At 33.8% G+C, this 24,943-nt stretch overlaps 4 protein-coding genes and 1 pseudogene across 6 annotated transcripts; 2 read left to right on the top strand and 3 right to left on the bottom strand.

Annotated features, from left to right (window-relative positions):
* Nucleotides 1–8,404: 8,404 nt before the first annotated feature.
* Nucleotides 8,405–10,434, bottom strand: LOC125857773 (laccase-1). The gene is given in 7 exon segments (XM_049537416.1): nt 8,405–8,743; nt 8,745–8,865; nt 8,939–9,248; nt 9,493–9,621; nt 9,719–9,948; nt 10,100–10,254; nt 10,330–10,434. Coding segments are annotated over 7 exon segments (1,389 nt in total).
* Nucleotides 10,435–11,652: 1,218 nt separating this feature from the next.
* LOC125858402 (pentatricopeptide repeat-containing protein At4g02750) lies at nt 11,653–14,480 on the top strand. The gene is made up of 2 exons (XM_049538164.1): nt 11,653–13,180; nt 13,424–14,480. Exons 1-2 carry the CDS (start codon nt 11,690–11,692, stop codon nt 14,228–14,230), a joined length of 2,298 nt encoding a protein of 765 aa, XP_049394121.1. The 5' UTR covers nt 11,653–11,689; the 3' UTR covers nt 14,231–14,480.
* Nucleotides 14,481–14,550: 70 nt separating this feature from the next.
* On the top strand, nt 14,551–19,038 carry LOC125858417 (uncharacterized). Of its 3 annotated transcripts, XR_007445740.1 has the most exons (6): nt 14,551–14,768; nt 14,933–15,001; nt 16,458–16,522; nt 16,630–16,794; nt 17,042–17,114; nt 18,235–19,038. XR_007445740.1 is itself a non-coding variant. In XM_049538188.1 (4 exons), the coding sequence occupies exons 2-4, from the start codon at nt 16,705–16,707 to the stop codon at nt 18,348–18,350; spliced, it is 279 nt and encodes a 92-aa protein (XP_049394145.1). In that variant the 5' UTR covers nt 16,361–16,522; nt 16,630–16,704; the 3' UTR covers nt 18,351–19,038. The 3 variants fall into 3 exon arrangements, 2 of the variants coding, with proteins under 2 accessions (XP_049394145.1, XP_049394146.1); XM_049538188.1 differs by lacking the exons at nt 14,551–14,768; nt 14,933–15,001 and having other exon boundaries at nt 16,361–16,522; XM_049538189.1 differs by lacking the exons at nt 14,551–14,768; nt 14,933–15,001; nt 16,458–16,522 and having other exon boundaries at nt 16,545–16,794.
* Nucleotides 18,661–19,770, bottom strand: LOC125858418 (double-stranded RNA-binding protein 4-like). Its single transcript, XM_049538190.1, has 4 exons — nt 19,506–19,770; nt 19,207–19,417; nt 19,008–19,121; nt 18,661–18,773 (listed from the first exon to the last, which is right to left on the bottom strand). The coding sequence occupies exons 1-4, from the start codon at nt 19,749–19,751 to the stop codon at nt 18,661–18,663; spliced, it is 684 nt and encodes a 227-aa protein (XP_049394147.1). The 5' UTR covers nt 19,752–19,770.
* A 3,338-nt stretch (nt 19,771–23,108) lies between these two features.
* LOC125857772 (double-stranded RNA-binding protein 4-like) lies at nt 23,109–24,507 on the bottom strand (annotated as a pseudogene).
* Between the last annotated feature and the right edge of the window lie 436 nt (nt 24,508–24,943).

The following is a 24,943-nucleotide window of genomic DNA, read 5'->3' as shown; positions in this document are numbered from 1 at the left end:
TTGTCCATATTTCCTTTTTTAGTTGTCCCTATTTAGTTGTCCATTTTGACAAATCAAGAAAGGACAACAAATTTTTTTCTATTATACCCTTATTTACACTTCTTGAAAATTGTAAAAGTGTATGTTGTTTCCCTCCAATTTATTTCACTTGAATTCAAATAAGTGGTTGTAATTTTGAAGTGAAAAGTTGTCATAAGGGTAAAATTGTAACTTTACTGTGCTAATCATTGTTGTCTTAATCTGTGTGTCATTTCTAAAGTGGACAACTAAAAAGGGACGGAGGGAGTATAACTTTATTTAATTACTTGTCTTTTTCAATAGTACCACTATTCTTCTTTTGGTCCTTTTTTCGTATCCTCATTAAATTAGGCCGGTAAAAATTTACTTCTATATAATATTTGTACCAAATTAATAAATCGAAGTGCAGAGGGAGGGTACTCATCTCAATTCGATACTTCTGAACTTATAAAATTTTAATTTTGAATCTATTTCTAAACGCATGACTGGTTAATTATTATAGGTATATATATATATTTCACCTTTATTTTTTATTTAAATATGCCCATGAATTAACCCCACTTCGAAGGGTTTACATCAACCTTTGAAAAGGATAAAAAGGAAATTGCTATCGCATATATAATGAGTTAAAGTTTTTCATGAAAATAACAGTGAGTTCGACGGCATTGATTTTTTAGAAATATATGAGCTGTCAATGCCCCAACTTATGTAATGCTCTTTGGATTATTTTACTTAGTTATATTTTTATTTTTTATGCTGTATAAGAAATAATGTGTTCTAATTAGCATACTCTAATTTATTATTTTAAATAATTAGAGATATTATTTCTTTAATTACTATTTAATAAAAAAAAAGTAATCTAAGCAATAACATTATATATCATAGTATGTATAATATTATATGTGCTCTTCACTTGAATTTTCTATGTTACTTTAGTTCGTGTTACAATTATTATTAAGAGAAAAAATGAAAAAATGGACACAATTATCTCTCGATGTCTAAAATGTCAATTATTTTAAATCAATATATTTTTAATAAAAACAACAAATAAGCTGGTAAAGTACTAAATTTAAAAGGTAAAAAAAGAGTCAAAGCAGAACCTTGTTATTTTATTAACTTTGATACAAATAGGGTCCCATAAATTGTATGTATGCAAATTATTATGGAAACAAGACAAGTAAGTAATCAACGGGACAAAGCTGTACTACAAGATAAAGAGCTAAATGAATTAATGAATTGATCATGTTTGGTTGGTCACGGGATCTATATTATATTTGCAATAAATAAGTAAAATAAAATAAAAATACTTATAATATATATTTGCTTTGTTTTATTATTTTCTTTGTTTTTCGAATGATCAACCGATAAGAAAACTTATTTAACACATTAATATGGAAGAAGTCTAATTAACAAACTAATCAAATAATGGAAACTGTGATTAGTGTAAAAAGACTCAAAAGGTATAACTTGGGCAGTGTATACAAAAGCTGTCTGGGCTTTATAATATTTTATAAAGGGAACTAGATTCGTTTGATAATTAACCAAATATTATTTTGTTTCTGGTCTTGTCTTGACTTTTATTCTCAAATTAATTATTTTGGATAAGTTATCTCAGCATAAATTATCCTATCATGTATATGAAATAATTTATCCTATTAGTATGATATAAATAGTCAATAATTATCTAATACCTCTAACCAAACATAAAATAAAATAATCATATATTTTATTTCAATATTATTGTACCTCATACCTCACACCAAACTACAAATATTTTATTATTGCATTCTCTGCCATCAGGTCACAATTAAGAATTGTAGTATATTTGTTCATTGTAATATACTACTATTTATTAGCACGAATACCAACTTAATACTGTAGTCAAGGCTCTAAACACACTCAAATCATTGCTTATGACCATCTTTATTTTAAATGGAAATAAATTTAAAAAGCTACTATCTGATTGTCAATAAGAAACTCCACTCCTTCCCCACACCCACCCAATAAAAAAGTCCTAGTAAAACCATTGCACACAAGTAGAGGTTCAGCCAATATATACCCACATTACGTACTCTTCGACCTTTAATTTATTTGTCTGATTTTAACTCGACACAAATTATAAAAAATAAAAAGAAGAAATTAACCTTATAGTCTTGAACATTAAACATGAGATATCGAACTTACAATTGATACTAGTTTTTTTTTCTATTGGTATTTGGTATCCATATTAAACCGAGTAAATTTAAGATTCGGACTGAAAAATCTCATGACTCTTTAACAAAAACAACTCAATACTTAAACGTCTAATTAAAAATAAAAAAATATTTATTACATAATCACAATCCTTATCGATAGTGCGCATGGAGGTGTCTTTGGGTGTGGTGTACAAAGCTGCTAAAAAACAAAAAAGATAAATGTCAGAGCTTTTCTGCAAAGTAGTCTCCACACAAGAGTTAAAGTTTCATGGGCCATAATGTAGTGCACACAATTAAATGTTATCACGAAAATTTGTATGCAACTCTAAATATAAGCTATTGTACTTGAAATCTACTGTTGTTAAGTCAGAAATCATGTTCCCAAGCGTGTTGTTATAAATTCTTTTATTAAATAACTAGTAGTTTTTTGTTTTTGAAAATTAGTTTTCAAGAGTTATTTTGGAGAAGCAAGTTTCAACTAAATATGTGTGCTGAAATTATGATGGGAAGTTGACATGTCAAATTTGAGGTTCTAAATTCCAATAGGACCCCATGTTAGAGATGTTTGACGTGTCCTTTAAATAGGAGCTGGCCCAAGTATCAACTAAATGGGCTGTTTTCAAAATAGTGACATGTGTTGGGCTAACATTCATATTCACAGCATCTCCTGTCTTCTTTTTTACTATCCTTGGGCCTTACCACTTAATTCCTTCAACTGGCCTATCACAGGGGACCCTCTCAGTGATCCTTAATAAAAGCGTCTTTCGTATCTTTGAGGATTCAAATTCAAGACATCTGATTAAAAATAGAATAGTACTCCCTCCATCCCTATTTACTTGTCCATATTTCCTCTTTTAGATGTCCCTATTTACTTGTCCATTTTGACAAATCAAGAAAGGACAAAAAAAAAATTCCTATTATACCCTCATTTAAACTTCCCCAACATTGATTAGTTATCTTGAATAAATTTATTTTGGAATCATAATTAATAAGGGCAAAATTGTAACTTCACTATGCTAATCATTGTTGCCTTAGTATGTGTGTCATTTCTAAAGTGGACAACTAAATAGGGACGGAGGGAGTACTTATCACTCCACCAAAATTACTCTTGTTGGTATCTTATTAAATCAAGTAGAATGAGACAAAAATAGGCACCATATTTATAAATCACATATCTTCAAGTTCTTTTTATAAAGATCCACTGGTTAATAATATTAGTAACTAAATATTTTCTAATATATGATTTGCACATTGACACATACGATCACTTCACACCGAGTATGAATCTTTTCTTTAGTGAAATTCAAAATGTTGAAAAAACAAAATATAAACTAATGAATTAAGTTTTACATTTAAAAAATTTGAAATCGCAATTTGAAATCTCTAATCATGTGCTTTAGAGAATATGAGTGTTGACACCCAATTTTGTACCTCCACAATATAAATTAATTATCGAACTTCTTAAATTTCAAACGATTTAAAATAATTAGTTTCATTAAAATTTCTAAAATAATAATAATAATAATAATAATATAGTTTGCAAGTTATTTTAAATAGTTTTGTCACTTTTTATAATTTTTAGATAATATATATGTTTTACATAATTATATATATAATTAGTATATTTTATGATTATTCGAAAATCGTCTCAGAAAGATTTTGTTTAATTAAATATTTGGTAAATTAGTTATATAATAGTTTATATTTTAAATTATTTAGTTTATATTTGAGTTAACTATTTTATTTCGTTAAGAGTAAGAAGATCAGTAATTAATTTATAATAATTCGTCTTGTTTAAATTTTGACCAAACACACCGATTAGATTGAATTTGGTTATAATTGAAATTTATTTGGGCTATTATCCGATTACAATCTTAGCCAAACATAATCGATTTATTCCAAGCCTTTGCAAGATCGACTTGGGCCATTTTTCCATCACTCTGTCCAGCAACCCAACTTCCAGCATTCCAATTCCAACAATTTTCAGCCCAGCCCACCTCCTGCAGCCCAAAAACAACAAAGCATACGTTCCGACATACATCACAAAAGCAACTCCGAACGGCATCAACAATGCCAAGAACGACAAATTCTCCAACTTTCTTAATTCCAAACGGCATCTACAATTCTCTTAAACCTGCTCAAAAACAGCAAGTACATAGCAGTAGCAAGTGGCGTGAACACAGCAGTAGACAGAAAAAGCAACTGAGTCTCGTTGTCGTCTTCCTCTTTAGCCTCGACCATCCGTACGTGAGCAGTGCTAGGTGGAGCAATCTCCTTCCTCGAGCGTCCTTGCTCCAAAATCGAACGGCTCTCCTCAACAATCCGTTGCAAATTTGTTGAATTTGGTACTATGGCCAGCCGTTTGAGGCTGATCTCCCAAGGAGATTCGAATTTCGATTTTACCCGTCTTGCCCTCACGTTTTCCCCAATAAATCTACCCTAGTTTTCCCCTATAAATTTTTCTCATGATTCATTGTTAGATGGGGGATTTTTCTACTGATAAGGATACATAGAGAAATATACATAAAAGAACATAAATATATAACAAATATAATCAAAATAGCAAGGGAGACCTTTTTCAATCCTTTTCGTTTTCACCCGCCTTCCCTGGTTGTCGGAATTTTTCGAGGTTTACGCTTGTGGTGGTGGAAGCTCGGCATCTTTAGTTTGTGGTCCCTCGTTCGCTGCCCCCGAAAAGGTGAACCTTTTTTTAAATTTTTTTAGCTCATTTCAATGTTGTTTTGTTTACTTCCTTGAGTAGCTCTGTTCTTTGCTTGATTTATTGTTGCCGTAAGATAAATGTTTGCTTGGTTTCGAATGGAGTTAACTTAGTTGATTAATGTAAAGTATATCCTTCGTGTGAGTTAATCATCTTTAAACATCTATGGAGATTGTGAGTAGATCAATGAGTTTATTGATTTTGTTTTTATGAGGTTCAAATGCCATTTATTTACTGTTGGGTTCGTTTGCGAAGTATTTCGAGAGTTGTCATGTTTAATCTTTTAGAATTGGTTACTTGAGAATATGATCTAAGTAGGTATGTGTGGTCAGTGTGTATTTCGGAACTGTTTTCTAGCCTAAAAATTGTTACTCTTCTCGTTTATTTTCCAAGTCTTCTTCATGGAAACTGCATTTTATTTAGTTTTCAAACTGTTATGCTCGTCTTAAGTTTGTGTTGCGTCTTTTTTTTTTTTTTCTTCTCTATTTGTGCTCATGCTCATGTTCTGTTAAGTGTTTTGAACATATCATTGCTATTGCTTTCATTTTTCTGAAGCTTATCTTAATTAGTTTTCATCCATATCGGTACATATATAGATTCGTGCAAAAGTGTTAAGAGTTTTCTTGTGTTTAATAGATTTCTTTTTTTTTTTTTATATAGGACCCATATTCTGATTCTTCCACATCTCTGCCTATTTTATCTGTTTTCCACTATTAGATGTATATCATGTTTAGTTAAAAGGTATTGTCTATGCTTATGGTTTCCTTGTTTAAGAATCATATGTTGCTAGCTATTGATTTTGTTTATTTCTTCTCATTTTCAGCATGTTTCTATAGTTTCTATAGTAATCCTTTGTTTACTGTAATAATTTCAGGCCTCTTTCTTTTTTTGAGGTTTGGTTTAGAACACCTTTAATCTTAAATCCACTTTAGAAAATGATAAGTCGCTATGATTAAGATCATTTACTGTGGATATCTTGTTGTCTTACGTTGTTGATAAAGGCTTGGCATTGTGTTGCTTTTTGATTCGGTTTATTACCTTGTATTGTCATGGAGGGTATAGCTTTCGATTTGGTTGAGATTGTTCCTTGCTATTTTGTATTTGTTTCTTTAAATGGCCCCCTTTTGATAATAAAATATAATTATGATGCACTTATTTTATTTTAGCATGTACGCCTCTTCGAAAATACAAAACGGTGTGAATCCTACTCCTTTCTTAANGAGATTGTTCCTTGCTATTTTGTATTTGTTTCTTTAAATGGCCCCCTTTTGATAATAAAATATAATTATGATGCACTTATTTTATTTTAGCATGTACGCCTCTTCGAAAATACAAGACGGTGTGAATCCTTTCTTAAACAATAATGAAGTGTGCTTGCTTTAGTTGGTTATTACATTTTATTTTAATTGTGGTATATTAGTTGGTTATGTGAGCCAAATTGAATTGCACTTGTGCAATTTATTCGATCATATATCACTGTTTGGAATTTTCAAGTGTTAAAACTCTTTTTTTTTTCTTTCCAAAGCTAATTGCCTATTGTTTCCTTAGAATATCATACAAATTTAAATATTCATGAAGTTTGGTTAAAATTTAAGCATGTTGGGGAAATAGGACTCAAGGTTTTATTTTGATTTGTTTCTTGTATGTGGTTTGTTAATATTGTAGTCATTTCCATATTTTTGGAATGAACATACTTTTTGTTTGTGAGCCAATTGGAAGCTGAGCATTTTTTATTTTTTTTTATTGTCAATCTGTCTAGCAGCTCTTTCTTTATTATTTATAGAAGGCATTTGAGGGAATGCATATTACTTATTTTTTTTCCCCATTTTCTTCACATGTGATGTTTTGCGGAGTCCAAATTGGACCCTTTTCATCATCTCCTTGCATTCTCGAGTATCGAGTCAACCTCATCTTATTCGAGCGAAAAGGAGGGAAAGTTTCAGGGCTGAGAGCTGATATACAAGTCTCAGAACGGAAATAAAGGGGGGTTGTATACGTGCCATATACAACTGTATACATAAGATATACAGTGATATACATCCAGTGTATACACTGTATATTGGAGCAGAAATGGGCCTGCGAAGTCCCCAAATTTCCAGTTTTTGTGTTTTGTTGTAATTGGGCTAAAAAAATCCATTTATTTTTAGTATCATATGCTAGTTTTAGGACAGGTGAAATTGGGACCAAAAGCCCAAAGAAAAATTAGCATCTATATTAGTTTAGCACAGGTTGAAGTGGGCTAAGAAGCCCAAATCCGAACTAGGCCCAAGTGTTGGTCCAGGCGGACAGAGAAACCAAACTTGGGCCCGAGTCTCTTTCCCTTTCTATTTTATTGTGTTTGTGTGCTTGTTGATAGTTGCTGCTAATCTTAAGGTCGAAAAATTCAAATTCCCAAAAGACGTCCTTTTTGATTTAACAACTTAACTACATCAGTCATCATTTAACAAAACTTAAAGAATAAATGTTGCAAATTATCTCACTTAGAGTATCCCCGTATTCCCCCTTGTTCAATTCAAATCAAGTCAAACAAATTTAGCCAAATAATTAATTGTCAGATAACCACATTAGTGGACATTTTAGGTGCTTTTAAAACCTTCCTAGAATGTTAATAAGAACCTCGAACCCTTAGTGGACATTCTAGATGCTTTTAAAACCTTCCTATAATGTTAAGAAGAACCTCGAAACCTTTTTAAGTTTTCACTAGATTTTTGTTTTAGTCTTTTGAAAATAACAGTTTTCTTGATTTTTTTTAAAAATTAAGTGGCGACTCTAAAATCAGTTCAATTAATATTTTTAAATAAAACAATGAGATTTGACCTCATGATCCCAAATCACATGTCTAAACATTGACTTGAAATCATGATCACAAACGTGTACTTTATTTCTCTTGTCAAAAAGTTTACAATTGGATTATATTTGTTGTCCCAAAATAAGAAAAGAAAAGTAACTTTAGTAGAGTATATTATTTCCCTAACTAGAGTGGCCATCCAAAAAACTACTCCATGTGTCCCAATTATTTTGTCTATTTTTCTTATTTTAGTTGTCCTTAAATTACTTGGTCATTTTGACAAATCAAGAAAAAATAATTTTTTTTTTCAAAGAAAGAATATATACTTTGAAAAATATATAAGTTTTTGAAAATCTTACGTTTATAATTCATCCACTTCACAATTAATAGGGGTAAAATGATAAACCTACCATGTCAATCTTATTTTCTTACTAGGTATGTCACTTCAATGTGGATAAGTAATTAGAGATAGAACGAGCAGTACTAGTGCGTAATAGAGAACAAACTTAGAAAAGCAGAGGAAGTAAAACACTGAAACATTAAAGCAGAGGAAGTAAAACACTGAAACATTAACTATTCCCATTATCAAGATGTCTTAAACAAAGGGTAAAGAGAACATAGAAGAAATGCTAGTTCTAATCTTGAAAAAGCTCTATGACTAAATAAGAAATAGTAATAATTGACTCAACATGCAGGAAAATCATGAGGAGGAGGAAGCAAACACTGAGAAGGATGTTGACCACTTTGAACAATCAGTCCCATAGCAAGACCCCATGAAGTATGTTCCTCCAAGTGACAATGTATAAACCAAACTCCTGGATTATCAGTTATTACCCTTATTGCAGCCCACCCTCCAACAGGAACACCAACTGTGTTCCTCTCAGGTGGATCAACAACATTATAATTTTTCGTATCGCGATCAACATCATAATTTCCAAATCCCCTGCCCACAATGAAGAAATTATGACCATGTACATGAATTGGATGATTTTCTTGATTCAGAAAGTTCGTGTCTTGAAACACGAATCTCTAGTCTCGTGCCATATGGCACGACTAAGATCCTAGTACTAAATTCAGTATTCAGGTTTTCGGATAATGGATCCACCCCTGTGTAGTTAAAAGGATGGGGAGGCCGTTCAGGGAAACTAGACAACATGGGGTAAATTGGAAGGCAAAGTGAAGGATTTAACAGGGGTTTTGGTGATTTTTGTGTTTGGGATTTTGTATTTAAGGAAACCAATTGTAGTGGAATTGTCAAATGGGAAGACTGAAGTAAGATAAGGCCTAGCCGCCATGACAAACGTTCCTGTTGAATCAGGGATTTGATTTGCAGTGATTAAGACATTGGTTGTCTGTCCAGGGGTGATCATTATAGCTTTTGTTGTAAAGGGTTTTGTGTAAACAGCATCAATTTCGACTACTGTTAATGTATGATTTGCCACCGCGAAGAAGAGTTCATCGTTTAGTGCTGCATTGATGATCCTAAGCAAGTATGTTTTGCCTATCTCAATTGTCTGAATGAATGTATCTGCAACACAAAAGGCTATGGTGAAGCACACAAACAAGAAAGGGGAGACAATTTAGTCTATTTAGATATTATGACCCGTTACGTGATCATCTGAATCAAAAACTTAACTATGAGCATGTTATATCACGACTCATTTATTGTTCTGATCCATTTTAACCTGTTCAAATTTGACCTGATTCGCTCATTTATCACCTCTAGACACTACTATTTTGAATTTAGGCTTGGGTTTGATTAATTTTCTTACCTTTATTAGAACAAGGATACGAGGGCCCTGGCAAGCCATTTATGGTATAAGCATCAGAAGAATTAGGACCACTTCCATATAACTTCATGTCATTTTCTATATCTTCAATTTCTCCATTCCACCACTCACCTATTAATCAACATTGTATACCATGTCAATTTCATTCAATCAATCATGCTAAAAAAAATGTTAGTACAGTTTATTTCGATAATTAATTGATTAGTACCAAAGATTATGGGGATTTCAGCTTCTGTTGAAGCTGAAAATGGATAAGGCCTTGTTCGAGGGTATATAATAAAAGCACCATAGACAGTGGCGCGTTGCCAGGAAAGATGAGCATGCCACCATAAGGTTCCCCTTTGGTTAATAATTGTGAATTTGTAAGTGTAACTTACAAATTGAGTTATGTATGCTGGTCCATCTGCCCAACCACTTCTTAGCTGCCGTACCCCATGCCTATATATACCAGGTGCAAATTGCATCATCATAACTAATCGACTTTAAGCATAATGTAACAAATAAGTTACTCTGTTGCTTCTTCTGTTCCAATTTATGTGACATGCCTTATCAGTAACTGAAAAAATTCATTAAAATTGTGAATAATTACCAGTGGATAGTAGTGTTCCAGGGACTCTGGTTAGTGACTTTAACCTCCACATGATTATCGCCTTCATGAACGAAAATGGTTGGTCCTGGATACTTGCCATTCACTGTTAGCAATCTTTTCGTATGACATAAACGTCTTACGTTCTTTCTTTCTATCTGAAAATAAATAAACAAACACAAATCAGTTAGCTAATTACACTTAAATTAGCTAAAGAGTTTCAAGTAATTTACGTTGTATGAAAAACGCCTAACAATTTGGGAGGATGAAGATAGCTTAACCAAGAAAATTGCTAGGGTTAGTAGTCCAATTACTAATAACTGACCGCGATTACCCATTTGGTTAATTAATTACTAGATTTTGTGTCTTCCTGATTAGTTAAACCTATAAGCCAGTACACTAAAGTATTTATAGATCAAATATAATCATCATAAAAATTATATATATATGTCAGACACATTCAACACCTAGAAAGAGACCATTAAATATTATAAGTTCAAGAGTTGATTGGTTATTCAGAATAATTTAGAAATAGGGGATTTTTTTATAGAATCCGATCGAAACAAAAGACAAAAAAAGGGCTGCACTTAAAAAATCCATAAATAGCACTAGCTGCTTAGTTTTCTGGGCAGCAGGACTTGGCTACTTATAATTAATGACTGATTTTTGATGTTTCCTTTTGCTTTTATATACGCAAATCTATTCAAATAGCATAGTATAAGTTGGTTTTATGAATTTTATACGGTGTAAATATGAATTAATATGATAAGTGAACTTTGTATACAAAATTAATTTGTTACAAGAAAGTTAAGAATTGAATTGGTGAGGTATGGCAGATAGTGTGCAAGGAATTTTATTTTTATGTGCTCTTTTAAGCTAGGAAAAGATGCTCATACATTGAGAACTTAACTACTCCGTATTTTACCAAAATTGAAAGGGTGGAAATAATATGATTTTCTAATATTTTTACTTGCATAATAGACCAAGTCCAACAATCTACCAAAAAATAAAAAATAGAACAAAAACTAGAGAACAAAGTCAAATTTCTCACTTAAAAGAGGGATATATATTTTTCTTTTTCATCTTTAGTATTCGATATTTATATTGAAGTCCGATTAATTTAGATTTGCTTCGTATAAAACCTTATACTCAGATATCAGATCTGAAACCAATAATTAATGAAGTTGCATTACATCCTTTCGGTGGTAAGAAGACTATATCCAATATACTTGCATAATAGACCAAGTCCAACAATCTACCAATATATATGCTCATTGATTCATGACTAAAGCTTTTTCTGTTTTTTTTTTCTACAGGCACTATTATTTCGTTTAATTCCAAGGCAACTCTACTAAAGTATTTAAATTTTTCTAATCGTATTTTGGAAAAAAAGAAACTAAAATTATTTTCTTGTCAGTTTAACTTAAATAATACTTAGGATTCGTGGGCTGGGATGGGCCGGCGGAAGTCAGAAGTTGTCAGCCCATTTGGTCTCCGGGGCCCATCATCTGATTAGTTGATGTGCAACAATTTTCCCGCGAAAGCAAATTGGTGTGTTGAACTTGAGAGTTTGAAAATTAACGGTCTTGAACAATGCGCTTCAGAAGATTGCACAGCACCTGTTCGCGTTTACTACTGAATGAACCGGCGAGCCATCTCAAAGCAGAATTGCCACGCACCAAATTAGCTGGCGGTGAACCACCGGCGAAGTCGGCGAAAGTCAGTAGCTCAGATATAGTGCAATGGAACAGGTCTATCACCCAACACATGCGACAAGGAGAATGCGATTCCGCATTGAGCTTATTCAACTCCATGCCTGCAAAGTCCTGTGTATCCTGGAACGCAATGCTTTCTGGGTATTTGTTGAATGGCAAATTGGACCTCGCTCAGAAGCTGTTCGACGAAATGCCTCAGAGAGATTTGGTATCCTGGAACATTATGCTTAGTGGGTATATCAAGAATAAGAATTTTGGGGCAGCTAGGATTTTGTTTGATCAAATGCCTGTTAAAGATGTAGTGTCGTGGAATGCATTGCTTTCCGGGTATGCCCAGAATGGGTACGTTGATGATGCTAGAAGGATCTTTCTCATGATGCCCGTGAAGAATGAGATCTCTTGGAATGGACTTCTCGCTACGTATGTTCAGAATGGGAGGATTGAGGAGGCTAGGAAATTGTTTGAGTCAAAGGATAATTGGCCGTTGGTTTCTTGGAATTGCTTGTTGGGTGGGTATTTGAGAAAGAAGATGCTGGCTGAGGCAAAGGTGCTTTTCGATAAAATGCCTGTCAAGGATCAGGTGTCATGGAACACGATAATTTCTTGTTATGCCCAGAGTGATGATTTGGAGGAAGCGAGGAAGTTATTCGATGAGTCCCCTATTAAGGATGTGTTTACCTGGACTTCATTGCTTTCTGGTTATGTACAGAATAGGATGGTAGATGAGGCTAGGAGGATCTTCGATGAGATGCCAGAGAAGAATGAGGTTTCTTGGAATGCAATGATTGCAGGATATGTGCAGTCTAAAAGGATGGACTTGGCGAGGGAATTCTTTGAGGCAATGCCTTGTAAAAACATCAGCTCTTGGAATACAATGATAACAGGTTATGCTCAAATTGGGGATATAACTCATGCCAGAAGTTTGTTTGATTGTATGCCTAACCGTGATTGCATCTCTTGGGCAGCAATTATTGCTGGGTATGCTCAAAGTGGCAACAGTGAGGAGGCATTACGCATGTTTGTTCAAATGAAGAGAGATGGTGGGAGGATAAATAGGTCGGCATTTACTTGTGTTTTGAGTACATCTGCTGACATTGCTGCATTCGAGTTTGGAAAGCAAATACATGGACGACTTGTCAAGGCTGGATATCACACTGGGTGTTATGTCGGAAATGCACTCCTATCAATGTACTGTAAGTGCGGAAGTATTGACGAGGCATATGATGTGTTCGAGGAGATAGCGGAGAAGGATGCTGTCTCTTGGAACACAATGATCATCGGTTATGCAAGGCATGGATTTGGCAAACAAGCTCTTAGACAATTCGAATCAATGAAGGAAGCAGGTATCAGACCGGATGATGTCACCATGGTAATTGTTGATTCATTTTATATTCTAAAGTATTATTTTGAGGGTACTGTAAAACTGTTTTTGCATTATTCAATCTGTTTAGAACTACTTAATCCCGAATTGCTTAATGCAATTGTATGTAAAGATTGCTCCCATGTGTTGTGGGTTGCCTCAGCCACTGAGTTATACACATCATCTGATATAGGGTTTTGTCTTAATCTTTGTACAGTTGTTAAGGTTTCAGTTTTTGTGCTTTTTTTACAGGTTGGTGTATTATCTGCTTGTGGCCATACCGGCTTGATTGACAAAGGCATGGAACACTTTTACTCAATGGCTCGAGATTATGGAATAGTTACAAATCCCAGGCATTATACTTGCATGATTGACCTTCTGGGTCGAGCTGGGCGACTGGATGATGCTCAAAATCTAATGAAGGATATGCCTTGTGAACCAGATGCTGCAACCTGGGGTGCTCTCCTTGGGGCAAGTAGGATTCACGGAAACACTGAATTAGGAGAAAAGGCTGCTGAAATGATTTTCAGATTAGAGCCTTGGAATGCCGGGATGTATGTCCTTCTCTCAAATTTATATGCAGCCTCTGGCAGATGGCGTGATGTTAGCAAGATGAGATTAAAAATGAGGGACACGGGAGTAAGGAAAATGCCTGGTTACAGCTGGGTTGAGGTGCAAAATCAGATACATCTTTTTTCAGTTGGGGATACCATGCATCCAGACAGCAAGAGAATATATGCTTTTTTGGAAGAGTTAGAATTATTAATGAAGCAGGAAGGTTATGTCTCTGCCACGAAATTGGTCCTGCATGATGTAGATGAGGAGGAGAAGGCACACATGCTCAAGTATCACAGCGAAAAATTAGCAGTTGCCTTTGCAATTCTAAATATACCATCTGGGAGACCAATTCGTGTGATGAAAAATTTAAGGGTTTGTGGAGATTGTCATACTGCAATCAAACTCATATCGAAGATTGTGGGTAGATTAATTATTGTTCGGGATAGTAACCGTTTTCATCACTTCAGTGAAGGTGTTTGTACCTGTGGAGACTATTGGTAGTACTAGAGAGTAGATTGTGAAAGTATACCAATTAGATTTTAGCTGCTGTATACTTAGCTATTGTGCTGGTCTTCTCCACAAGTGTTGAGGATTTACTGTAGTTATTGCACACATGGAAGCAAAGCACAGAAGAGGGATAAGTGGATAATCCCTTTCTTGTTGTTTGGTGAATTTGGTGCGTATAATCTGTGATCTCCTCATTGATCTTGGTAAAAAGGAGATTGCTGAGATGTATCGCCCATAATTGTTGCACTTACACACCATATAACAAAAGGAAGAGAAATAGGTTCCTGCTTCTTTGAGCCTCACTAGCTAAGCGGTAATGATACTATTGTGGCCCAGCATTTACACATAGTGGAACTCTCCTCAAAATCTGCTATCTAAGATTATCCTGGCCCTAAGTTAACCTCATATGCGGCCACGAGAAAAATCATACTTTTCTTGATATGGTGAAGAGCACATGTATTGGGATGACTATACAATCACCAAACTTACTTGTAGGTGGTACTGGTATCCTTCTGAGTTTTCAGAGCAAAAGGTAAGAAAATTTATTTCATCCTTGATTCATCTTCCTATGATCAATAATTCGTGTGAGATTCACTTAAGATATTTATTGTTAATCTGTTCAAAGCAGTGATAGCGTAGCACAGTCTCTGTAATTTGTTGTTTCTGTGTTCCTAAACTAGTTACATTCTGTTTCAGGAAGAAAGGAGTTATACTTTGAAGTTCAAACACACTGAACAGAATGGTCGAAAGCCACCTTGCTTGAAGGTAAAAAATACTTAATTGCTAACCAGTTACCTATTTAAGGGAATACTATCCTCTCACAAACATGGAATGCGTCATATACTATAACAGAATCCTTGGAAGGAGAAAAGTGTTGCATTTGGGGTGTGTTGCTATGGAGGAAAACATATGTTTTTCAATTTTTCCATGTTTGGTTAGTCAAAATGTTTTGGAAATAAGTTACTTAAAATTAGGAAAACTGATTTCTCCAATGGAAGTATGGAAAAGTGAAAACAAGTTCCATTAGTGGCATACCATGTTGATTGTCTCCTCCGCACCCCCAACACCCCATCACTACACTACCACAGACCTCCCTCCCCTAACTCTCCACCACCAACCCCCGTCCCCTCTGACCCTCACTCCAATGCATCCGCCATAGTGTTTGCCTAAATTATACATAAAATGCTTGGATATTTTCTGCTCACTTGCGAAACACCAAAAATAAGAAAGAAAACACTTATTTCTAGCAAAATATTTTCTCTTCATAGCGGACACCCTTAACCTTTCTGTCAGCCGAGTGTTTGTGCAAGAAATTCCTGTGGAACAGTGTGGCTGGCTTACTGAATTATATCTCCTAGAGAATTTAAGAAGATCGTTCATTCAAACAGAACTTGACAAAGAGTAAACAATAAAGTTATATGTTGTGTATATGTTGCAGTTTGTCTGACAGTTTCTGTTTAGATGACATGAAGGGTACAAATAAGACAAAAGAAAGAGATTCTCTTTAGTGTCAGCGTATTTGTTTTTAAATGATGGGATGGTCTTTTGATTTTCATTAGTCTTTAACTTGGTGAAAAATCTTAGTTTTCTTCTTAAGTTGATCCGTAGACAATGATGTGTCCTAGATCTTGGTCTTTTACATTAGATGTTACAAATGAAATACAAATGAGCTGATTCTACCAATATAAGATCAGGACAAAAGTAATACTCTAGTGAACAAGGCAAATGAACAAAAAGCTAATGTAGTGAGCTAATGAAAAATACATCTGCGGTTAGCAAGGTTTTGATTAATCACATATACGAGACTCATATTTTTCTTTTGATTTATTCTGGTCCAACATGTGAGGAACTGAAGTTGGCAAGTCATAGATAAAACGATCTAAGGAGACATTCCTTTCTTATTACAGAATAATTTCTTTCATTTGCCTTAAATAATTTTTTGTTGAGTTAATAGAAGTCATGCAGTTTCAGTACTTGATTTGAGGAAAATTACTGATGGTTTTTTGAGGTACCACACTTATTTAGTAAATCACTAACCCGGTTTGAGAATCAATTATAATTAGATTAGAGATATAATACTGGTTTAGTGAAATTAATCCAGATATTTGTGTGTACTGTAAAGAGGATATTCTTAGGTACTGTACACATACATGAATCTCCAACTTTGTGATAGATTGGTTTTCAAGCTTAGATTGATATCTAATAAGTTTTGCACTTGCAGCAAAGCCCATACCTGCAGTTACTGAGTTTGTTGCACAGTTACAGATCTTGGAGCTGTTGGACAATGTACGGGTCAAACATAAACCTAGCCTTTCATTCACTCTAATTAGCTTCAGAATTGCGTAAGTGCATTCATACATCTGTGATTAAATAAACATTGTGTGCTCTCTCAGGCTATTTTTACTGCTGGCTACAAGGCTGTGTTGCACATTCATGCTATTGTTGAGGAATGTGAGATTGTTGAACTGATGCAGCAGATTGATCTCAAGAAAAAGAAGCCCATGAAGAAAAAACCTTTATTTGTAAAGAACGGAGCAATCGGTCTATGTCGTGTTCAGGTTAGTTGTCTACTTGAGTAGGATGAAACCTGTCACTTTAGTATCTCTACAATTGTAATTTATGTTTATTTTCACTAGCTTTAAATATTTATGCTTTCCAAAATATGTGCCTAGCCTCAACTGTAAAGATAAAATCAGCGATGCTTTACATATGGGATAATACTAACCCCTTTTCCTCTTTCATTTCTGCCTTTCCCTTCTGTTGTATAGTGTGCTAGGTCTTGATCTTCCGAAATAATCATGCCAGGTGAATAATCTGATTTGTATCGAGAAGTTCTCTGATTTTCCACAACTTGGGCGGTTCACTCTTCTCAGTGAAGGTAAAGAACCATTTTGCCTTGTAAGCTTGTCATGCTTTAATTTATACACTACCTTGTTGTTTGGTGAATTTGGCGCATATAATCTGTGATCTCCTTATTGATCTTGGTAAAAAGGAGATATGCTGAGATATATCGCCCATAATTGTTGCACTTACGCACCATATAACCAAAGGAAGGGAAATAGTTACCTTAAGTTTCTCAGAGATCTGATAATCAGAATGGAGTGACGTGAATTTGTAGGTGGGGTTTAGCAGTTGTGCCTCTAAAATAAATCAATTATCACTTCAGGAGTATTTCAGTCCTCTGGCGAGAGATTCTTGATTGGCTCCTTCTACCTGTCTGGCCCAAATGCATGACAGTGACTGTTTGTCGGGTATCATAAATCTGCTCTACTCTATTCCTACTTCTTTGAGCCCCACTAGCTAAGCGGTAATGATACTATTGTGGCCCAGCATTTACACATAGTGGAACTCTCCTCAAAACCTGCTATCTAAGATTATCCTGGCCCTAAGTTAATCCTCATCCGCGGCCACGATGAGGATCACTGTAAAACGAAAGAACATATTACTTTCTCCCTGTGTTCAAAGTGAGTGTTATGTTTTCATACACTATAATACTATACTCAGTCCAAATTGTATTTATAGCTCAAATGAAAATTAGTTGCAGTAAAGGAAAATCAACTGTTTGCTCATTTTGTTGCTGAAAACACTATTATAGAGGATTAGTTTTTCAGAGATAAAACTCCCACAAGACAAAAATACTACTGTTAAGCTTTTATATCGTTCAGAGTATCCAGATATTCCCAAAAAAGACCATATACACAGTGATTTTAAATCATGTACTATAATCTATGTATAACTTTGTCCGCTAACCAAACAACCCCTAACTTTATACGTGAAAAGGGGTACAGACTATAGAGGGGAGAGGGATGGAAAGACAGACAGACAGACTAGACTCATCAAGATACCATAGGTAAATGAAGTGTATGGTACATAAAACTGGCCGCGCTAGGATATTTGAATGTTCACAGCATTTATTGTTAATCTGTTCAAAGCAGTGATAGCACAGTCTCTGTAATTTGTAGTTTCTGTGTTCCTAAACTAGTTACATTCCGTTTCAGGAAGAAAGGAGTTATACTTCGAAGTTCAAACACACTGGAAAGCCACCTTGCCTGAAGGTAAAAAAGTACTTTTATCAGTTGTGGATCCGATTGGACAACTTTGGGTACGGATGTGAACATGTCTGCTCAAGCCACTTTATCATTCCATTCAGAGGAGTAATAATTTATCCCTGACATAGCTAGGTGGGATAGTAGTAGTCAAGTGGATGAAGGGTATACCAACTCTATAATATAACAAGAGATAATCAACATGTATTTGTCTACTTCTAGGATCACCACTCAGCCCATCAATCTCCCTTGATAATTTTTGCTGGTGGTGGTTTTGCAGGTTTTCAATACAATTCAGAAATAAATAACTATCTCATGAGTCTGACAGTCACCAAGTATATTCTACCTAGATCTTAAGACAGACATAAAGTTCAAATATCAATTGCCAAATCTTCTCATTTTGTTCCTTTCCCAGTTGTTGGTTTCGGTTTTACGCTTTGGTCCACTTCCAGAGCTACCAACTATGCCATCAGTGTTGAAGCAAACAGCTGCTCTCTGTAAATAAAAATATTTTATAAATGAGCACTCCTCCCCTGAACATTTGCTTCATGATCTATAAGGCTAGATCAAACTGTATATATATTGCAAACAGCAAGGTATGTGTTTTACCTCAATGCTTGCTTTTTGACCTTGTAAATTGCCTATTCAAAACAACATGAGATGTGACTCAACATGTATAATTTTCAAGAAAAAGAAGAAGTCAATTATAGTCGGAATTTTCTCACCAGAGCATTTAGGCAACATTTTCTCACTAGAGCCAGTATCCATTCTGGTTTGCATGCTAGGATGAGACTTATTTTTTGACATGATGATCTCGTAAAGCATTCCTGCATCAGTTTCTTCAAGATCTTTAAGGTGTTAGAGTTCTTTTGCACATAATATACCTTTAAGCATTGAGAGAGAAAAACCAGTGAATCAACATACCCAAGAGTGATTCAATCGCGGCTTGAGCAGCTACTTGCTTTGCCATTTGCTTGCTCCCAGCTAACTCACCTTTGTAAGTTTTGCCTCCCAACACCAAGTGACAAATATAAACTGAGCTTGGCCCTTCTGTATATCTAGTGTTATATATAGGCCTATCCAGATTCCTCTTGACAGCAAATTCATAGAGAATGGATTTGCACAACATGGGTTCCTTCAACACACAAAAACAAAAGTTCAAATAAGTATTTTGAGCAAACGAACATCTAGCTATTTAGGAAGAAGCAACAAGTGAATATCACCTTGTAAATAAGTGAAATATCTCTAGCATCAATTTTGTTGTGAATGCATTCATAAGCTATTTTTGCTACTGCCTGCTCTGCTTCTTTCTTCGTGGGATATGTCAACTTGGATTGATATTCAGATCCATCAACCAAAACCTTTGCTCTGAACTTTGGGGCATGTGGAAAACCTTCATTAACTGTTTGATAAATTGGAAGTTGTTTGACATTTTTTTGTGTGTACTCTTGCAGTTGATTCTTGTACATTACTTGTGCCGGAGGAACTGCAAATAAATTATACCATAAATAATATTAGTTGAAAGCATCAAAATACATTAAAAATGAATTAAGCAAGAAAATAATGGTGAGTGAGAAGAAAGTTGAAATGAGAGATGCATACTGGAAGTAAATTTGGGGAATTCCATATTTGCTGAAGATGCAATTCTTTGAGAAACTAAAAATGGAGTTTTGAAGAGTATTAGCCCTTTATCATGGCTTTGTACACACTTACTTTGCATGAGAACTGTGAAGGAGAATCATTTTGTACAATAACACTACTTTTTTTCTTCTTTTTTTTTCCTTATTCTTTGAGAAACTAAAAATGAAGTTTTGAAGAGTATTTGCCCTTTATCATGGCTTTGTACCACACTTACTTTGCATGAGAACTGTGAAGGAGAATCATTTTGTACAATAACACTAATTTTTTAAATTTTTTTCCTTAACGTACATATAATAGCAGGTAAATGTTTTATTTGTAAAACTACATAATCCATATTTTAAAGAATTTTATCTACAAATATCATTTGAATGATCAGATAGTATAAAAAAATCTTTATATTGATGGTGTACAAAAAAAATCAACGAATAAATGTGCTTTACGCCCGCAAGGGCAGATTGAGTGGTAGAGAAGTGGATCTCCCATGTGGGAGACCTAGGATATCCATCCTCGTCGATGGGGCTTGCAGTTTGTATCTCATTTGTAGTTTGCGAGTTGTTACATAGTAATTAGGTTACCACAAAGTACTCACTAAGAAAGAGTGCTCATTCGAAGAGTAGATGTTGTTGGTTTACTTGAGAGTTCCAAAAAAAAAATGTGTTTTATTATAATGGCAAGTTCTAAAATGGAATCAGCTTCCTTTTGCATTCTTCCCCATTTCTCAGCCGTAATTGTACACTTGTACTCCTATTTAAGAAAAGAGTACAATAATCGAGCATTTGATTCACAATATCCAAAAATACACCAATAGTTCAAACACAATATATTTTTTTAATTAAAGGGTATATCGTCATATATCACAAAAATTAAAATAAATTATTACTAATAATTGCGAAACTAAAATTATTATCCTTAAATAATTCACTAAGGAGGAATATAAAATAAATAAGATTAGAATAACACTTTTGGTTAAAGGAAGAGTGTCGTGCAACGTCGTGCTTTCAATTTTTTTTTCCCTATTTTATAACTAAGAAGAGTGTTGAACATGCAAAGACGATGACGACAACAATGACAACAAGTAAACAACACGCCTAGTGATATCTCACTTAATGGGTAGAGTACTCTGAACAGACCTTATCATTATCTCGTGAAGATAGAGATGTTGTTTTCGAAAAACACTTGGCTCGAATGTATCAAATCCAAACACAAAAGAAGAAAACAATATAGAAAAGTTATTAACAGTATATAAAAAATATTATAACATCCAATTCAAACAAAGTTGAGTCAAATCTTACAAAGTGAAATCATGATCCCACGAAACTTGACAAGTATCATGTATATTTCTATCAAGATATTAAGACACTTAAATTCCAAGTATTAGTTGTCAAATCTTCTCTTTTTGTTCCTTCCTTCGTTGCTGGTGTTGGCGTTACGCTTCTGTCCACTTGAACTTTCAAATAGGCTCTTAGTTGGAATTTGTCTCATCTTCACTATTTTATTTATGACTTGAATTATTTATAATATGTTATTGTTGTTATAGTAATAGTATGGTATGTGCATGGGTGGGAATGTGGAATGGGACAATGAAAATTAGGTGTAATGGGAGTCAACATATTATATATATACACATAAATTAAAAACTTAATTTCTTGCTTAATTCATGTTATTAATGCTTTTTTGTGTATTGAGTCAATTATTATTGTATAATCAATTTCATTTCAATTGCTACGATATGCAAAAATCAATTACAAGAGTACACACAAAAAGCTGGGAAAAGGCTCCCAATTTACCAATCTTTTAATGAGTGTTTTGAAAACTTCCCAAAGTATAGAGCTAAAGTATTGGTGGATGGTGTTGAATACAAATTCAAGTTGACACATTCAACAAAAAATCAAGATGAGCAAGAAGTTGCAAAAGTTGCTTGTGAATCCATTATTCATCAAGAAATTAAAGTTGAAACTTTTCAGTTTCTTTACAGGTAATCACTTTACACATTTTGCACCTTTCGAATAATGCACTAAAGATTCATTTTTGCTCAAAAGTTTACTATTTTTTTGTGTTTTTTTTAAAGGACCCTACATTGTGCAAATATATTCTAAATGAATTTGCCATCAAGAAAAAAATGAAACCTAAATATAATATGAGATGTGATGCAAAAGGGCAAAGATCAGTTTTTATTTGCCACCTTGCTTTTAATGGTAAAATATATATAGGTAAAGAAGCTGGTAATAAGAAAATGGTTGAGCATTTAGCTGCTCGAACGCGATCGAATAGCTATTAGGTATGCTTATTTATTGTTTTATTTTATCTCAATGCAAATGAATATATATTAAGTGCAAAAGAGCGTTAGTCTAACCCTTAAAAAATCTCAAAGAAATGAATGCATGTAATCTTTCACCAATAATCATGTTCAAAGTTAACTCTGATGATCATTTGCCTAAATGCTCAAGTGAGAATTGAGATAATCGCGATTATAATTAATTATTTTTCAAAAATTACATATACTTGTTGAGTCACATCTCATGAATGTTGTTTTGAATAGGTAATTTAGTCTCCTGACAACAATGTCAAATAGTGACAATATTAAAAAAATACACAAAATGCATGCATAGTTCAAATACAATATATATATTTTTTACCTAAAAGGGAGGTTAAATGTATTTGGCCAAATATCACAAAAATTATTATCCTTAAATAATTAACTAAAGAGGAATATAAAATACATAAGATTAGAATAACACTCTTGGTTAAAGGAGGAGCTTTGTGTAGCGTTGTCCGTACAATTTTTTTCCATTTTATAAGTACGAAGAGTGTTGAACATGCAAAGACGATGACAACAACAAGAACAAGTTAACAACATACCAGTGAAATCCCACTAAGTGGGGTTTGGGATGAGTAGAGTGTAAACAAACCTTATCACTATCTCGTGAAGATAGAGAGGTTGTTTACGAAAAGCACTTGGCTCGAGTGTAGAAAATCCAAATACAAAGAAGTGAACAATAAAGAGAATTTTTTGGAAGTATATCAAAATACTGTAACATCCAATTCAAACAAAGTTGAGTCAAATCTTGCAAAGTGAATTCACAATCCCACTAAACTTGACAAGTATCATGTATGTTTCTATCAAGATACTAAGAGAAACATTTAACTTCCAAGTATTAGTTGTCAAATCTTCTCATTTTGTTCCTTCATTCATTGTTGGTGTTAGCGTTGTGCTTCTTTCCACTTGAACTTTCACCTTGTAAATTTCCTATTCAAAACAACATGCATGAGATGTGACTCAACAAGTATATATAACTTTTGAAAAATGATCAATTATAAACACGATTATCTCAATTCTCACCTGAGCATTTAGGCAAATAATCATCAAAGTTAACTTTGGACATGATTATTGGTGAAAGTGTATCTGCATTCGTTTCTTTGAGATTTTCAAAAGGTTAGACAAACGTTCGTTTGCACATAATATATAGTCATATAAGCATTGAGATAAAATAACACGATCAATAAACATTTACCCAATAATGATTCGATGGCAATTCGAGCAGCTAAATGCTCTGCCACTCTCTTGTTTCCATCTTCTTCACCTATATAATTTTTACCACCAAAAGCAAGGTGGCAAATAAAAACTGAACTTTGGCCTTTTTCTTGAGATCTCGTATTATATGTAGGCTTCATTTTCTTCTTGATGACAAATTCATTTAGAATAGATTTGCACAAGGTTAGGGTCCTTTAAAAAAACAAAACACAAAAAGTAGTAAAATTTGAGCAAAAACGAATTTTCAACGCACTATTCAGAAAGGTGTAAGAAAGTATAGAGTGAGTACCTCGTAAAGAAACGGAAAAGATTCAACTCTAGTTTCTTTGTGAAAAATGGATTCACAAGCAATTTTCGCAACTTCCTGCTCAACTTGCTTTTTTGTTTAATGTGTCAACTTGGAAGTGTATTCAACACCATCCACCAAGACTTTAGCTCTATGCTTTGGGAAGTTTTCAGAACCTTCATTAAAAAATGATAAATTGGGAGTCTTTTCTCAGCTTTTTGTGTGTACTCTTGTAGTTGATTTTTGTATATCGTAGCAACTGAAAAGAAATTGACTATATTATTATACTATAATAATTGACTCAATACACAAAAAAATATTAAAAACATGAATTAAGTAAGCAAATAAGATTTCAATTTTATTTGTAAATATTATATGTTGACTCCTATTACACCTAATTTTCATAGCCTCATTCCACATTTCCACCCCATGCACATATTATGCTACTAGTATAACAAAACATATTATAAATAATTCAAGTCAGAATTAGAAAGTAAAGATGGACAAATTTCAACTAATTAGAGCATATTTGACATTGTTGTCAGGAGGCTAAAAATACATATTTTCTTAAAGAATAAATGTACGTTAACTCTTCCTAGGATAGATAATTAGAAGTATTGTATATATATGTATCCTTTTTCTTTGTGTATTCTAGTATTGTTCGGGGACCTCGTGTACAAGTGTTGATATTTATCTTCAATGAGAAACAAAGAAGAAAAGTTTTTTTCATGGTATCATAGCCATAGTTCTTTGAGCAACCTTCCATCTAGGATTTTTTTCCGTTCTTCTTCTCTAAAGCGAAAAAACGACCACTTGAACGAGCAATGGAAGACTATAAATTCCCCAAGCACGTCAAGCACTCCAGTTAGTGCTTCAACCACTCCAATGGCAACTTATTCTCCAACACCTAACCTTGCTCATCAATTAACCTTGAATCTCACGTCATCAAATTTCTTGCTATGGAATACACAATTTCTTTCAATGATTTGTGGTTGTGGTCTTAATCACTATATTAGTGGTAGTAAACCTATTCCTAATAAGTTTATAGCAAATAATCAGTTGAATCCAGACTACAATGCTTGAGTACACAAAGACCAAATTGTTTTTAGTTGGATTGTTGCTTCAGTATCCAAGAATATGCTACTACAATTAGTTGGCGTTGAAACAATCCATGCAGAATGGAACAAACTAGTTGCAGCCTA

This window comes from Solanum stenotomum, chromosome 3 (genome assembly GCF_019186545.1).
Source record: "Solanum stenotomum isolate F172 chromosome 3, ASM1918654v1, whole genome shotgun sequence".
Lineage (NCBI taxonomy): Eukaryota > Viridiplantae > Streptophyta > Magnoliopsida > Solanales > Solanaceae > Solanum > Solanum stenotomum.
Note: the sequence above shows the minus strand (reverse complement) of the source record. Positions and strands in the feature narration are given on the sequence as shown.

Coding starts and splice junctions, on each gene's coding strand:
- LOC125858418 (XM_049538190.1), bottom strand. CDS start 19,751: ATGTACAAGAATCAACTGCAAGAGTACACACAAAAAAATGTCAAACAA. Junction 19,418..19,505: donor ATATTTCACTTATTTACAAG/GTGATATTCACT, acceptor TGTGTGTTGAAG/GAACCCATGTTGTGCAAATC. Junction 19,122..19,206: donor CGCGATTGAATCACTCTTGG/GTATGTTGATTC, acceptor AAGATCTTGAAG/AAACTGATGCAGGAATGCTT.
- LOC125858402 (XM_049538164.1), top strand. CDS start 11,690: ATGCGCTTCAGAAGATTGCACAGCACCTGTTCGCGTTTACTACTGAAT. Junction 13,181..13,423: donor GACCGGATGATGTCACCATG/GTAATTGTTGAT, acceptor CTTTTTTTACAG/GTTGGTGTATTATCTGCTTG.
- LOC125858417 (XM_049538188.1), top strand. CDS start 16,705: ATGCAGCAGATTGATCTCAAGAAAAAGAAGCCCATGAAGAAAAAACCT. Junction 16,795..17,041: donor TCGGTCTATGTCGTGTTCAG/GTTAGTTGTCTA, acceptor TAATCATGCCAG/GTGAATAATCTGATTTGTAT. Junction 17,115..18,234: donor GTTCACTCTTCTCAGTGAAG/GTAAAGAACCAT, acceptor ATTCCGTTTCAG/GAAGAAAGGAGTTATACTTC.